The sequence below is a fragment of the Condylura cristata genome, unplaced genomic scaffold (assembly GCF_000260355.1).
Source record: "Condylura cristata isolate star-nosed mole 26May11 unplaced genomic scaffold, ConCri1.0 scaffold00017, whole genome shotgun sequence".
NCBI lineage: Eukaryota > Metazoa > Chordata > Mammalia > Eulipotyphla > Talpidae > Condylura > Condylura cristata.
The window spans coordinates 21499962-21516069 of NW_004567118.1; the positions used below are offsets into that span (position 1 = coordinate 21499962).

A 16108-nucleotide genomic window follows, 5' to 3' on the forward strand; every position below is an offset into this window, starting at 1 on the left:
GGACCCCTTTGGCCCCTCAGTGCCTTTGCTGGGCAGATAGGACTGGGGTCCTTACCTGAGTAAAAGGGCTGAGATTGGGTACGCCCCGAAATCAAAGGTCTTGCATGTGAGGGCCTGGGGTCTTACCCTGCCCTCTGCTGTGCCCCTGTTCATGACTAGATTGGGGGGACTGAAGAGAAGCTTAGTGCAAGGGAAGGAGCTGTGAAACAGCTCTGTGCTGGGGCCCTGAGCACCACTAAGCCTGACCTGCCCCTCCTCCCAGGGGCCTGCGACAGGACAGGACCCCCCTGCTTCTGGGGTGTCCCAAGGGAGCAGCTGACCTACCTATACCTGGAGGACTGACTGCCTCCACCTTCCTCCCTCCTTTTCCTTCCTTTCCTCCTCCCCTGTTTGACAAGTACTTTAGCCTTAGGCCCTGACCTGTGCCTGGGAGAAGAAACAGGTGGGAAGCAGGGATAGGGGAGCCCTGTGAGAATGCATTGGGGGTCCCTCCCTGATGCCTCCAGCTGAATCCACAGAGGCCAGGCCCTCAGTCTTCTTTCTCCCTTCCCCCTCCTCCTTCCCTCCCCAGGTTCAAAGGTCACTCTCTACCAGCAGGCCGCTTTCTGCCCCTCCTCTCTGGCCGCTGCCCACCTCTCCTCTGTGTCCTTGCTAGTGCTATTGAAAAGTAATAATCATCATAATTAATAACAACACAGCCCTTGGAAGCTTGAGGCAGCTCTTAAAGAGGCAGCACCCCATTTTTCTCCTGCAGAGCTGGTGGGCCTCCTTGGCTGTGAGGGGCAGCCTTTGTTCCTGCATTCCCCCCCCCCTGCTGGGCTTTCAGGGTGGTGTTGGGGTGACCATTTTTGCCTGCATTCTCCATCAGGCACTGGGCTTCTCGTATTTTAATTGAACTGTCTTTTCTTAGAGATAGATGCTTTCACTGCATCCAGCTGCTCGTGTGTATTGGAAAACCCGCCTGTAATACAGCTCGGCTAAATTAAAAGACGCAGCAGCTGGACTGATTAAACAGGGTGGGGGGACGCTGGTCATAGCACTCTCTCTTTTTAAATAATGTTTCTGGTAATGCATTTTGGAGAATGTGAAAAAAATAAAAAAAATTTAAAAGCTGTAGAAATGTTAATGATATCCACAGGACACTCAGCAGGAAATGAGAGCGATCTGGGACTAATAAAAGCCGAAATGTAATTTGTGCAGATATATGAGGCGCAGCCTTCTGAGTGGGCCTGGGTTTGTGCATTCTGGGCTCATAAACACGCCTGGAAGGCGGGGAGTGCAGGCAAGTGTCTTCTGCCTTGGGCCTGGTCTCTGCTGACACTACCAGCCAGCGCAGGACTCCCTGAGCAAAGGGCCCGAGCAGTGGGGCCTGTGTGTGCCCAACCAGGGAACAGAAGGGGCCACCCACCGGGGCGCCCTGTCGCAGTCTGGCCCATGCCCTCCCGGAAGAGATCAGGTCAGGAGCACAGGGCTGTCCTCTAGTGGGGAGCAGCCAGACTGGAACCCCACGCCGCCATCAGTGCCTGGGGTTGGCTTATGGCAGCAGGCACCTCCTGTAATGTTTGATCCAAGCCACCAGGGATGGGATTGAAGTGGGTCAGAAGGGCGGGCACGTGTCTCCTGGTTAGGGATGCCTGATAGTGGGGGTGGAGGGGGTGGGGAGCTGTAGGCCCTAGTCAGCACTGGAGCTGGCTGCTTTGACAAGTCCGCTGGGCAGGCATTTGCCCTGGGGGACGCTGGCTCCCTCTGCTACAAGGGCAGGGAGCTGGCCTGCTCTGCCAACAGGGCTCCTGGGGACTGTCCGGCTATGCTGGGCTTGCCCTGCCCAGGTGAGCGGAGCCTCTCCTCTGCCCATGGTCAGCCCCAATACTGGATGAGGAAGGCATCTATGGCAGTACCAGGAAGAAGAGGGGTGAGCTGGGGGAAGCCCCCCCCCCCCACCATACTGCTCTGTTTCCTTTCTCACATCTGTGTGTCTGTCTTCTGTTTCTTTATTCCTTTTTGGTCCCTGCTATAACCCAGAAATTATTGTAGCCTGGTTTTGGGAACAGAAACTGGAAAGTCCCTTAACACCCCCCTCCTGCCTCCACCCCCTCCCCGCCCCATTCCCTCCTAGGGGCCTGGCCTGCAGGCCTGGCTGAGCTGTGTTCTTTCCAAGCCTCCTGGGACTGAGAGCTGTCAGCCCCTCTGCTTGATTCCTTTTGAGCCTGGAACATTTCTTGCTTCTCCATGTCATTTGAGGGTCTTCTGAGGGTTCACACTGGCCAGTTAGTTGGGAAACATTTAGCTGGGCATTGAATCCAGTTGTTCTGTCTTGGGGGGGGGCCCTGCTTGGGGGTCATTTCCTGACCCAGGTCTTGCTTTGGGGCAGGTTAGACCCTACAGCCTCCTCCCAGGATCCAACCCCTAAAATCAAAATCAGAACCAGAAGGGCTCTAGGTTTGGCTTGCCCTGGCCCTGCCCTGGCCCCAAGGAGTGGTGGACAGACTATGTCTCTGCCGAGCCCTAGGCCCTGTTATCTGTGCACCTATTGATATCGAGAACAGGAAGCAGGTGTCTGTCCTGTGTTCCTGGGAGTCAGAGGAGGGGACATATTATGCCCACAGTGGCTTGGCGGCCCCTGATCGATGTCTGCTAGAAGGAGCAGACAGATTCCAGATGGCATGGCAGTGATGGAGGAGGTGTGTGTGCGTGAGTGCGTGAGCGCTGCTCCAGGGCAGTGGCAGAGCTGCCCGGGGCCGGCCTGGCTGGGTCACGCTTGAACACTGCCAGGCTGGGACCAGATTACAGGATCCAGCAGCCCCAGGGGACAAGAGAGCGGGAATCACTCTGCTAAATGATTTTGAGCTGTCAGGGAGGGGCCGCGAGTGGTGGGGACTGGAGGGGGAGGGGCCGCAAGGAGGGTGGGGTGGCCGCTCTGGTGACACGGCCTTGGACAGCTGGGTTTGCCCCTCCCGCGCCCATGGCGTCCTTGGCCAGGCTCAGCTGTGGGCAACGTCGAGCGGGAATTACAGAGCACACCTCCCTGACACAGAAGTTGTCAATATGTGCACAGCTGGTGGGGAGGCTCTGGGAGGCCAGGGGTCTGTTAAGAGCTGTGGGGAGACCGGTGGGAGGCAAGCTTTGGGAGGCAAAGGAAATGGCCCATCTGAATGATTCTCTCTGCCCCCTCCCCCGCCCTCCCCCACCCTCCCTGGCCCTCCCTCTCTCCCTTTCTCTTTTCACAGATAACCAACCCGAGTCATGCAGTCTTTTCGAGAAAGGTGTGGTTTCCATGGCAAACAACAGAACTACCAGCAGACCTCACAGGAGACATCTCGCCTGGAGAATTACAGGCAACCAAGCCAGGCTGGGCTGAGCTGTGACCGGCAGCGGCTGCTGGCCAAGGATTATTATAACCCGCAGCCGTACCCCGGGTACGAGGGCGGTGCTGGCACGCCCGCCAGCGCTGCGCGGGGCAGCAAAGTCCTACCCTCACAGCAGGGCCTGCAGGGGAGGCCAGCCTTCCCTGGCTACAGTGTCCAGGACAGCAGCCCCTACCCGGGCCGCTACGCGGGCGAGGAGAGCCTGCAGGCCTGGGGGGCCCCGCAGCCCCCACCGCCCCAGCCCCAGCCCCTGCCAGGAGGGGTGGGCAAATACGATGAGAACTTGATGAAAAAGACAGCAGTGCCCCCTGGCAGGCAGTATCCAGAGCAGGGCGCCCAGCTGCCCTTTCGGACTCACTCCCTGCATGTCCAGCAACAGCTGCCACAGCCCCAGCAACCCCTGGCATACCCCAAGCTCCAAAGGCAGAAACTGCAGAACGACATGGCCTCTCCTCTGCCCTTCCCCCAGGGCAGCCACTTTCCCCAGCATTCCCAGTCTTTCCCCACCTCCTCCAGCTACTCCTCCACAGGCCAGGGTGGCGGGCAGGGAGCCCACTCCTATAAGAGTTGCACAGCACCACCTGCCCAGCCCCATGACAGGCCACTGACCGCCAATGCTAGCCTGGCCCCGGGGCAGCGGGTCCAGAACCTTCACGCCTATCAGTCTGGCCGCCTCGGCTATGACAAGCAGCAGCAGCAGCAGCAGCAACAGCAGCAGCAGCAGCAGCAGCAACAGCAGCAGCAGCAGCAGCAACAGCAGCAGCAGCAGCAGCAGCAGCAGCAGCAGCAACAGCAGCAACAAGCCCTTCAGAGCCGGCACCACGCCCAGGAAACCCTCCATTACCAAAACCTCACCAAGTACCAACACTATGGACAGCAGGGCCCCGGCTACTGCCAGCCAGACGCGGCCGTCAGGACTCCGGAACAGTACTACCAGACCTTCAGCCCCAGCTCCAGTCACTCGCCCGCGCGCTCCGTGGGCCGCTCGCCCTCCTACAGCTCCACTCCATCGCCGCTGATGCCAAACCTGGAGAACTTCCCCTACAACCAGCAGCCGCTCAGCACGGGGACCTTCCCTGCCGCTGCCGGCATCGCAGACCACAGCCACTTCATGCCCCTGCTCAACCCCTCCCCGACGGACGCCACCAGCTCCGTGGACACCCAGGCCGGCAACTGCAAGCCCCTGCAGAAGGACAAGCTCCCCGAGAACCTGCTGTCGGACCTCAGCCTGCAGAGCCTCACGGCCCTGACGTCGCAGGTGGAGAACATCTCCAACACCGTCCAGCAGCTGCTGCTCTCCAAGGCCGCGGTGCCCCAGAAGAAGGGCGTCAAGAACCTGGTGTCCAGGACCCCGGAGCAGCACAAGAGCCAGCACTGCAGCCCCGAGGGCAGCGGCTACTCGGCCGAGCCCGCGGGCACCCCGCTGTCGGAGCCGCTGAGCAGCACGCCGCAGTCCACGCACGCCGAGCCCCCCGAGGCCGACTACCTGAGCGGCTCCGAGGACCCGCTGGAGCGCAGCTTCCTCTACTGCAACCAGGCCCGCGGCAGCCCCGCCAGAGTCAACAGCAACTCCAAGGCCAAGCCCGAGTCGGTGTCCACCTGCTCTGTGACCTCCCCCGATGACATGTCCACCAAGTCCGACGACTCCTTCCAGAGCCTGCACGGCACCCTGCCTCTCGACAGCTTCTCTAAGTTTGTGGCGGGAGAGCGGGACTGCCCCAGGCTGCTGCTCAGTGCCCTGGCACAGGAGGACCTGGCCTCCGAGATCCTGGGGCTGCAAGAGGCCATTGGCGAGAAGGCCGACAAGGCCTGGGCGGAGGCGCCCGGCCTGGCCAAGGACCCCAGCAAGCCCCCCTTCTCCCTGGAGAACCACAGCGCCTGCCTGGACCCCGTGGCCAAGAGCACATGGCCCCGACCCGGGGAGCCGGAGGCCCTGCCTGAGTCCCTGCAGCTGGACAAAGGCGGCAGTGCCAAGGACTTCAGCCCAGGGCTGTTTGAAGACCCTTCCGTGGGCTTTGCCGCCCCCGACCCCAAGAAGCCTGCTGGTCCCCTCTCCTTTGGCACCAAGTCCCCCCTGGGGGCCGCGGCCTCAGATCCTGCCGCAGCAGCTTTCGACTGCTTCCCGGACACGACCACCGCCAGCTCAGCAGACAGTGCCAACCCTTTTGCCTGGCCAGAGGAAAACCTGGGGGATGCTTGTCCCCGGTGGGGGCTGCACCCCGGCGAGCTCACCAAGGGCCTGGAGTCAGGCGGGCAGGCCTCGGATGGTGTCGGTAAGGAGACGGCCCAGGAAGCTTCAGCCTGCCTGGGCTTCCAGGAGGAGGAGCCCCCAGGGGAGAAGGCTGCTGTGCCCCGGGACTTCAAGCAGGAGGCGGCGGGCGGGGTGAAGGAGGAGGCGGGCGGGCTGCTGCAGTGCCCTGAGGTGGGCAAGGCCGACCGGTGGCTGGAGGACAGCCGGCACTGCTGCTCTGCAGACTTTGGGGACCTCCCGCTGCTGCCGCCCACGGGCAGGAAGGAGGACCTGGAGGCGGAGGAGGAATACTCCTCCCTGTGTGAGCTCCTGGGCAGCCCCGAGCAGAGGCCCAGCATGCAGGACCCACTGTCACCAAAGGCCCCGCTGATGTGCACCAAGGAGGAGGTGGGGGAGGTGCTGGACCCCAAGGCTGGCTGGGGCTCCCCATGCCACCTCTCCGGGGAGTCTGTCATCTTGCTGGGCCCCACCGTGGGTGCTGAGTCGAAGGTCCAGAGCTGGTTTGAATCCTCCCTCTCCCACATGAAGCCAGGGGAAGAAGGGCCCGAGGGGACCCTGGCTCCGGGGGATCCTGCCACCCTGGCCCCTGACGCCTCCCTGGCCCAGAAGCCGAACAAGCCCGCTGTGCCCGAGGCGCCCATTGCTAAGAAAGAACCGGTGCCGCGTGGCAAAAGTTTACGTAGCCGGCGGGTGCACCGGGGGCTGCCCGAGGCAGAGGACTCCCCGTGCAGGGCACCGGCGCTGCCCAAAGACCTCCTGCTCCCCGAATCCTGCACAGGGCCTCCCCAGGGACAAATGGAGGGGGCGGGGGCCCCGGGCCGGGGGGCCTCGGAAGGGCTTCCCAGGATGTGCACCCGCTCCTTCACTGCCCTGAGCGAGCCCCGCACGCCAGGTCCCCCAGGCTTGACCACCACCCCCGCCCCCCCAGATAAACTGGGGGGCAAACAGCGAGCCGCCTTCAAGTCGGGCAAGCGGGTAGGGAAGCCCTCACCCAAGGCTGCGTCCAGCCCCAGTAACCCAGCCGCCTTGCCTGTGGCCTCCGACAGCAGCCCCATGGGCTCCAAGACCAAGGAGACAGACTCGCCGGGCACCCCTGGGAAAGACCAGCGCTCCATGATCCTTCGCTCCCGCACCAAAACCCAGGAGGTCTTCCACGCCAAGCGGAGGCGACCCTCGGAGAGCCGGCTCCCCAACTGCCGCACCACCAAGAAGCTCCTCGCCAACAACCACCTGCCCGCCGCCTTCAAGGTCTCTGGCAGCCCCCAGAAGGAGGGGAGGGCCAGCCAGCGGGTGAAGGTCCCCAAGCCCGGCGCGGGCGGCAAGCTCTCCGACCGGCCCCTCCACGCGCTCAAGAGGAAGTCGGCCTTCATGGCGCCCGTCCCCACCAAGAAGCAGAACCTGGTCTTACGGAGCAGCAGCGTCACGGGCGGCAGCGGCAGCATCGGGGACGTGAAGGAGGAGAGGGCCGAGGACTCCCCCACCCTCTTCAAGAGACTGGCTTCCCCCAAGAAGGCCAAGCCTGCCAAGGGCAGCGGTGAGCCTGCCGCCAAGGCGCTGCCCTCGGAGACGCCCGACGCCTGCCTCAAGCTGGCCTCACGCGCCGCCTTCCAGGGCGCCATGAAGACCAAGGTGCTGCCGCCCCGGAAGGGCCGGGGCCTGAAGCTGGAGGCCATCGTGCAGAAGATCACCTCACCCAGCCTGAAGAAGTTTGCCTGCAAAGTGCCAGGGGCCCCGCCAGGTAATCCTCTGAGCCCATCCCTCCCTGAGAAGGACCGTGGGCTCAAGAGTGCTGGGGGCAGCCCCATGGGAGCGGAAGAAGGTCTCTTAAACATGGGTGCTGGGCAGAAGCTCCCAGCAGCTCCGGGGGTCGACCCGTTGTGCAGAAATCCAACCAACAGATCCTTAAAAGGCAAGCTCATGAACAGTAAGAAACTGACCTCCACTGACTGTTTCAAAACTGAGGCCTTCACATCCCCTGAGGCCCTGTCCCCTGGGGGTACGGCCCTGGCACCTAAGAAGAGGAGCCGGAAAGGCAGGGCCGGAGCCCTCGGGCTCCCGAAAGGCCCCCTGGAGAAGCGGCCCCATCTAGGCTCAGCTCTGCTCCTGACTCCCCGAGACAGGGCTGCGGGCACACAGGGGGTCGGTGAGGAGAGTCCCAGTGGAGGCAGCAAGAAGCCAAAGACGGAGGAACTGGGTCTGACCTCCCAGCCCCCCGAGGGTCAGCCCTGCCAGCCCCAGACAAGGGCACAGAAGCAACAGGGTCACGCCAACTACAGCAGCTACTCCAAGCGGAAGCGCCTCACCCGGGGCCGGGCGAAGAACGCCGCCTCCTCACCCTGTAAAGGGCGTGCCAAGCGGCGGAGGCAACAGCAGGTGCTGCCCCTAGATCCCGCAGAGCCTGAAATCCGCCTCAAGTACATTTCCTCATGCAAGCGGCTGCGGGCCGACAGCCGCACCCCTGCCTTCTCACCCTTTGTGCGGGTGGAAAAGCGAGATGCGTTCACCACCGTATGCACTGTTGTCAACTCCCCTGGGGAGGAGCCCAAGCCCCACAGGAAGCCTTCCTCCTCCACTTCCTCCTCCTCCTCCTCCTCTTCCTTCTCTCTGGATGCGGCTGGGGCCTCCCTGGCCACGCTTCCCGGAGGCTCCGTCCTGCAGCCACGGCCCTCCCTGCCCCTCTCGTCCACCATGCATCTGGGGCCCGTGGTTTCCAAGGCCCTGAGTACCTCTTGCCTTGTTTGCTGCCTCTGCCAAAACCCGGCCAACTTCAAGGACCTTGGGGACCTCTGTGGGCCCTACTATCCTGAACACTGCCTCCCCAAAAAGAAGCCAAAACTCAAGGAGAAGGTGCGGCCAGAGGGCACCTGTGAGGAGGCCTCCCTGCCCCCCGAAAGAACACTCAGAGGTCTCGAGTGCCCGGCGGCTGCCCCTGGGAAGCCTCCCAGGCCCGATGGCCCGGCCGACCCCGCCAAGCAGGGCTCGCTGCGCACCAGTGCCCGGGGCCTCTCCCGGAGGCTGCAGAGTTGCTACTGCTGTGATGGTCGGGGGGACGGTGGTGAGGAGGTGGCCCCAGCTGACAAAAGCCGCAAGCATGAATGCAGCAAGGAGGCACCGGTGGAGCCTAGCGGGGACACCCAGGAACACTGGGTGCATGAGGCCTGTGCCGTGTGGACAGGCGGGGTCTACCTGGTGGCCGGGAAGCTCTTTGGGCTGCAGGAGGCCATGAAAGTGGCCATGGACATGGTAAGAAGTCAGTCCAGCTGGGGTGGGGAGCTCAGATTCCACAGGACAGGCAGGCAGGCTGGCTGTGGGGGAGCCCCCCTCACCCCTCCATTGCAACAGTTGGGACCAAACATCCACAATCGCAAACGCTTGTCTAGGGGTTGGGGGTAGAGGTGGAGGCACACCCAGGATGAGCTAAGACACCCTTGCTCACCACACACTCACCTGGCACCTTCTAGATCCAGCTCTCCAGTGACCCCCCCCCCCGTCCTCTCTTATGAAATCTGCCCAGATGCCAAGACCCCAGAGGACGATGGGGCCCCTAGAGCTGGCAGTCTGAAGGCAGATGACAGCCTCACCACCCCACAGCAACCAGCCTGTTTTGCCTGGGCTGGAGCTGGGGCTCGGTGGAAGAGCCTCTTAAACACCTGGTTGCAACGTGTCCCCCTTACCACCCCCCCCCCAGGATGGCCGCCAGCACCCAGGGCCCTCAGCAGGCACCCCTGGGCGCTCACAACCTTCCTAACATATTTGAGAGGAGCCGCAGTCATCGAGTGTCTGGAAATGAGGTCTTGGCTGGCCTCTGGGGTCAGACCCCAGCTTTCCTCGTTCCCCAGTGCTGAGGGCCGAGGCTGATGTGAGGCCACGCCCCACAGGCCGGGGAGCGGAGCCTGCCCCCCCCCCCCCCAGCACGCCCGGCTGGCCCTGTGCTGGGACGAGGCGAGGCGACAGCGGGAGCCGTGTCCTCCAGCACGGGGCTCGCTCCCGGACTCGCGCTCCTCCTAGACCCTTTCTGCCAGCGCGGAGGGTGGGAGTGAGCCCCACGCACCTGCGGTGGTCAGCAGCAGGGACAGGACCAGGCCAGAGGGGCTCAGTTCTTCCCCAGGAGCCCCTTGCTCGCCTGTGCACTCAGGTCCACAGGCTTCCTCCAAGGGCTCTCCCCTGGCACGGGCATTGCCACCGACGCCGGGCCCTCCATTCGTCGTCTGCGAGGACAACAGGGTCTCGCCCTTGCTGCCAGTTCACCTGCTCCCGAGGTCCCCTCTCAGCCACTCCGACCTGCCCTGTGCGGATGATGGCTGTGGGGGCCACCGTGGATGTGGACAGGAGCTGCGGTGCCTCCCCGTGCTCTGGCCCCACTGCCAGGGCCTGGCCCCAGCCCAGGTGTCCAGCCCACCGCCTCCAGCCTCACTGAGGAAGCCCGGGGGCTGCCCAGTGCCCCTGCCGGCCTGCAGCCAGCCTCCGCGGGAGTCCTGGAACTTCCCCTTCTTCCCTTCACAATTATTTTGTCTTGCTAGCTCTATTTTTCTCTCCCTTGTCACTGACTCCTTCCCAGATGCCCTGAGAGAGTTTCAGCTCTCTCCTGTGATTAAAAAGTAATAGGAATCCTTAGATCCTCAGCTGATGCTACCTCCGTCTGCCGCTACATCCCCATGAAACGTCCTCTGCTGTGTGCTCAGGGCTCCCCACACACATATCCGCCTCCCCCCACCCTGGCTGCAGTGGGGAGGGGACCAGAACTGGCCTCTTTCTGTCCCCTGCACTCTGCACTGACCTGGGTGAGAAGGCAGCAGTGAGCCTGGACTAGCCCACCTGCCTGCCCTGTCTCCGGGGCCTGGGTCTCACCTGTGGAACTGAGGAAAACCAGTGGAAGAGGGGGTGCCCTGATTTCTTGGGCTCACATGCTGTTAAGTGCTGGAACTCGACTTGATCAGCCCGTCTCTGCCCACTCGACCATGCAGGCAACCTCCCGCCACTGGGGGCATCCCTCGGGAAGGGCACCCCCAACAGGTGTGGCTGGTCATTGACTGCATCTCCCCTCCTCACCTGAGGATCCCCAAGCGGCATCTGCTGGACAGATGGTCCTAGGGGTGCCAGGGACTGGCAGCCTCAGAGGGCAGGAGCAGGCCAGAGGCACAGAGCACTCCGGAAAGATGGGCAAGTCTGGCACTGCCCAGGGTGGTGGAGGGCCTGCCACCCCGTTGAGTACCTGGCCCAGACCCCCATGCTCACTTTCACTCCCCGGAAGGACAGAACTGTGCAGCCCCTAGGGGTACCATCCCTTTTATGACTCCTCCTTGCCCTGCGCAACAGCTGTGTCTGAGTCGTGCTGTGCCCACCTCCTGGGACCGTGGTTTCAGCCTGCCCTTCCCTCAGAACTACCATGGACGCCCGTTTCCTATCCAGATAAGGCCTGGCACAGGACGCTGGGCAGAGTGCAGCTGTGACAGTTGTATTAGGAGGCGGCCTGGGTGCCGGTTTGGGCCCTCTGCCAACCTGGGGTCCTTTGGTGGAATCACAAGCTGCGACCCTATAGGAGTTGCAGGGGTTCAGCACACAGGTGCTAGGGGGCCTACTTCTCCACATGTAAAATACCTGCTTCAGGGGCTGTTGGGAGCCTCATTGTGCTGTGCCCACTATTTCTCGCTTTAGCCACAAAAGTCCCTGCAGGCCCCTGTGGACCTGACGTTGGGTCCAGAGCCCCAGGAAGCCGCAGGCCGACCAGAAGGAAACTGCAGCCTGGAGGCATTATGTGAAAATCTGCTGCTCCAGAATGTACCCCAGCCCTGCTCTGCTCCCCCCACCCCCACTCCCAGCTCCACACTGCACTGGAGGGAACATTCATTCCTAGGTATTTTCCAGGCGGGGCCCAGGAAGGAAGGGAGAAGACTGGTCCCTGGCCTCTCTCCGCTACGGGGAGTGGGGTCTCCCTCGGGCCTGGGGGCTGGGCGGGGGGGCCCCAGCAGTCTGTCCCGGCTGGTGCCCTGCCCCTGTGAGCTTGAGCCGTGTGCCCTCGGCAGGTTCTGCAGACTCTGAGCTGTCGTTAGTAAACTGGCTGATAAGACCAGGGCAGTAAGACCAGCGTTGTAGGTTCTCACGAGGAGGTGGCTTCCCAGCATGCCTGGCACGTGCCAGCTATTGTTCTGTGTCTCAGTGGCTTAGCGTGTGGGCGTGACTGCCACCCTCTTCCTCTTCCTCCCTCCTGCACCTGTGGTTTCTCTGCGTGATGAGGCCTGACCTGTCTCTCCTCGGGCTTCAGATTTTGCTTGCTCTTCCGAGGGCCTTTTCGGCACTGCTGTCCTAACCTGGCCTCGTCCGACCCCCTGTGCGCAGCTGGCCCAGGCAGGGGGCAGCCCCCGGCCTGGCGGGCTGGGTGACAGGGGACTGACAGACTGGCGTCTCCAGACCGGCTGTGCCGCCGCCCCACCCTGGGGCGGGGCTGGCCCGTTGGGGCGGACCGTTTGTGCTCAGCTGCCAGGAGGAGCTGGAGACAGCTTACTGCCTTCGCCCTCGCCTGGAATGAGAATCGCCCTCTCCCTATAAAGCGGGGATCGTGAAAGTACCAGTCTGGGGCTGTTGGGAGGAGCCATGGCTGAGGCTGTATTCAGTGCCCAGGGTGCCATGGAGAGCCCTCAAGAATGCCAGCTACTGGCCGCCGCCACAGTGAGGCCTGGCCGCCACTGGCGCACAGATACTCTCACGTAAGCACCCCACAGGCTCGTGAGGGGGCACTGGCACCGCCCCTGTTGTGCCCGGGGGGTTCTGGGGGTGCGAGTCTTGGGTTCAGGCCCCGCAACGCAGAGTGGCAGAGCTGGGATTCGGACCCACACCCCTGGGCAGTCATTTCCCAGCCCCGAGGAGATCGGGCCACCACAGAACCAGCGTGGTGGCACCCGGCCCACACTGAGCTTCCTCCCACCTGGTTTGCGGGCCCACTGGGGAGGAAGGGGGCGGGCCCGGGCTGGCTCAGCGGCCAACTCACCGGTGTCCTCTCTCCTCGCCAGACGTGTGCCAGCTGCCAAGAAGCCGGGGCCACCATCGGGTGCTGCCACAAAGGATGCATCCACACCTACCATTACCCGTGCGCCATCGATGCGGGTAAGAACCAGCCCACGGGGACAGGAAGGCCCAGAGGCCCAGCTGAGCAATCCGGGGGGCCCTGGGCACGGCTGCTCGTCCCTCCTCTCCTACCCCTGGATTCTTTATCTCTCCATCTCTCTCTACTGGGGCCTGTGCTGAGCAATTACCATGGAGCCCAGTGAGGCCCCAGTTGTGCTTGGGAGATGCCCGAGGTGTGCATCGTAACACCTGGGCGCTGAGGGGTGGGGGGAGGGTCTTGAACCTCGGAGAGGGTCAGGGGCCTTCAAAGGTTGAAGAGGCGTTCACCGGCAGAGAAAACGGGAATGGATGCCCTTCAGTAAGAAAAACCAAATGGGGTGGGAGTTGGCGAGCTTCACACCAACTGATGCCGACTTGTCCTCTACTGGCTACAAGGTCTGACCAGGTCCTTGGGGTCTCCAGACAGAACCATATTCTCCCTGCATTCTCTCTCCCCCACTCCCTGTTCTCACCCACTCGTTCTTTTGTCTCGTGGACTTCATTGGGCACCCACTTGTGCGAGGCACTCCGCACAGCACATCGCGCGGGCCAGAGAGAGGGAGCCCTGCACGTGATTAATTAGGTGCGGAAACCGAGATCAGAGACATCCTTCAACCAAAGGAAGAGATCACTAATGGTGGGATTTTAGTCACTGAAGACAATATTTTAGAAGGATTTAGAGACAGTTTTGGCCTGAATTCAAACCCTGGTGGTGTTCTTAACATGTCACCCTGGGTGAACCCACTGATGTTCTCTGCATTTGATTTCCCCATCTGTAAATGGAGACGATCATCTCTTCTTTTCAGTGCTGTTTAGAGCAGGGAGTGAAACAATAAACACTGAAATGTTTATGCCTCAGCCCTATTTGAAAGGCCACCCCATGACCTCTGTCTCCCTCCCTCTGCCCACTGCCTTCCCTCTTCCCTAACCTGGAAGAGGGGTGACCTTGTGATTCTGCCTCAGACCACAAAGCACACCCACATCCCAGCAGGACCCCCCCATTGTCTGGGACCAACTGCTCCTCTCCCTGCCAATGCCCGCCGGCCTGCCCCAGGCGGAAGGGACCGCTTGATGCCCTGGTCTGGAGCCAGCATCATGCCCAGCCATGCTGCCCCCAGGAGCACATGCAGGACACCGAGTGATGACAGTTCCTTGGCGAGGGCTGAGGTGCTGGCACCCTGCTAAGAGGGGCTGGTTGCAGCAGGATGTGGGGGTTCTCACTGGCTCCACCCTCCCATTCTGGGAGCCGTGTGAACTAGATTTTAATGTGGACTCAGCCACTTAAGCAGACACATGGCCTTACTCCCAGTAATAGCTACCACGAGTTGCATCCCTCCTTCTACAGTGATTAATTTAGCACCCACTCTGTGCCAGGCCGGGCGTCACGCCGCTGCAGAGTCTCCAACGGCATCTTTACAGCTAGGCTGCCGCACCCGTGGCCACACTGCCTGGCGTGAACAGACCCGGGTGGCACTCCGTGTCTGTCTTGCTCTGGTCCTGGGTTCTTTCTTCTATCTTAGTACTTACTGTCCGGCCCCTCACTGGGCTTGCATTTGAGTGGAGCAGACAGGACAACCATCATCCCTGCCTAAAGTTATGGAGACCAGACAAGTTATGGGAGATTCATCAAGGAGGACTTCCAAGAGGAAGTGGTATTTGAGGCAGGCCTTGAAAGGTCGGGGAGGTGGGCAGCAGCTGGCTAGTAGCAGGACATATATACCAGGCTTGGGTAATAGGAATCTTATTTCAAGTGACGTCTTAGAAGGAGTACCCATATAATAAGGGTCTCTGCAGAAGCCTGCCGACTGTGGCACGAGAGAGGCCTAGAGGCTTCGCTTATTTCTCTTGAAGGCTAATGGCAGGCCCCACGGATCTCTCTGGGCTTGGCTGACCTCTTCTGAGCTTAGGCAGCGATGATCAGCTATTGGGTCAGCTGAGGCAGGATGACTTGGGGATGCAGGGCAGGCTCGCTCCTCTCTGTTCCGTGATCTCACCCTCCTGGGCCCTGGAATGCACAGCCTCTTTTGCCATGTTCTACAGGACAAAGCAAGGGCCAGACCCAGTCCAGATTCCCAGGTGGGAAGGCACCCACCTCTCCTGGCAGGCGCTCCGATCACACTGCCAAAGGCGAGGCTATAGGACAGGCCTGGGGCTGTCTTGGCCATCTGCCCACTCCCCACACCAGCCTGGATGGCTGTGCTTGGCTATCTGGAGGGCAGCTGTCCCGCTGTGCCCAGGATAGAGACTAACCAACTGTCAGCTTTCAGGGGGCAGCAGAATACTGAGAGGACAGTGTAGCGGGAAGCAGGTGCCACTACTGATCAGTGGAAGAGGAAGAGGGGTGAACCCCACACACTTAAACAGCCAGAAAAAGTGGGGCAACGAGAGTCTTGACAGTCAGAAGGTGAGGGAGGACCCTGCAGTCCTGGGCCTTTGTCAGCCAAGAAGGGCTGGGGAGTGTGTGGGAACAGAGGGCCTGAGGCCTTTGCCAGTACTCTGCACCTCTCCAACTCCCAGGGCTGTCAAGTGGGGAGTGGGGGGGCAACTCCAGGTGGCTGGTTCAGACTCTCAGATCACAGGGCATCAGGGCTGCCTGCCTCTGCCCTTTCCTGCCCTGATCCAAGCCTGCCCCTTCCCCCCACGGCTGTTAAGGCGCACCATGCTGGAGCTAAGCCATGACTTGCAATTGCTGACGGTGTCCTTGTCGGATAAGTCCCTGGCTCCCCGAGTGCATATACCATGAAAGGGGCCAGAAATTGATGATCTGTTTCTTCCAGATGGGTTCCCTGTGGAGGGCATACTGGGGGTTGGAGGGCAAGCTGGCTCTGGAAGTGGCAGCCTCCTCCCTCCACTCGGTGACCTGAGCCCCGGACCACCCTGGGATGGAGGATGGAGCTCATCCAGGGGGAGCTCATCCCTTGGCATGGCTGGGGGGTGCCCTGTGTGTAGCCAGATGAGCCTGGGGTTTTGGCCCAGCACCCTTGGGAAAGTGTGGATTCGGTCTCAGCTGCTGGCTTGCCGGAGGGAAAAGAAGCGGGGACTGAGATGACCCACCTCCAGCTGCCGGCCTACGACAGAGCTCAGGTTCAGTTTTCTGACTGAGACCTGCCAGCTTGGGCAGGGGTTGGACAGAAGGAACTTCAGAGAGGCGGGAGCCTGGCTCTGCTCTCAGGGCCTCCAGCCTGCCCCCTCCGCCCGGGCCGTGCTGTCGTGGTGCCACCGCCATGGGCACAACCTGAACAGGAGGAACGTGCTGGGAGGAGCGAGGCCCCTCGGCCCATGCGGGCCTCAGCGCTTGGTGGGTCTAGGCTCATTCAGGTCCCGAAGTAAGGGTGGGGGCAGAGGAACCCAGAAGGGGACCTCAGAGTGGGGAGAGCCAGGACTTTCCAGA

The 16108-nt window shown here is 61.9% G+C and overlaps 1 protein-coding gene across 1 annotated transcript in view; it reads left to right on the top strand.

The window, feature by feature from the left end:
- The window catches only part of RAI1 (retinoic acid induced 1), a 115723-nt gene that overhangs the window by 96968 nt on the left and 2647 nt on the right, over positions 1–16108 (top strand). The window contains exons 3-5 of the mRNA XM_004685058.2: positions 3228–4050; positions 4126–8859; positions 12624–12717. Coding sequence (XP_004685115.2) covers positions 3244–4050; positions 4126–8859; positions 12624–12717 — 5635 coding nt within the window. The 5' untranslated portion in view covers positions 3228–3243. The remainder of the gene's footprint in view (positions 1–3227; positions 4051–4125; positions 8860–12623; positions 12718–16108) is intronic.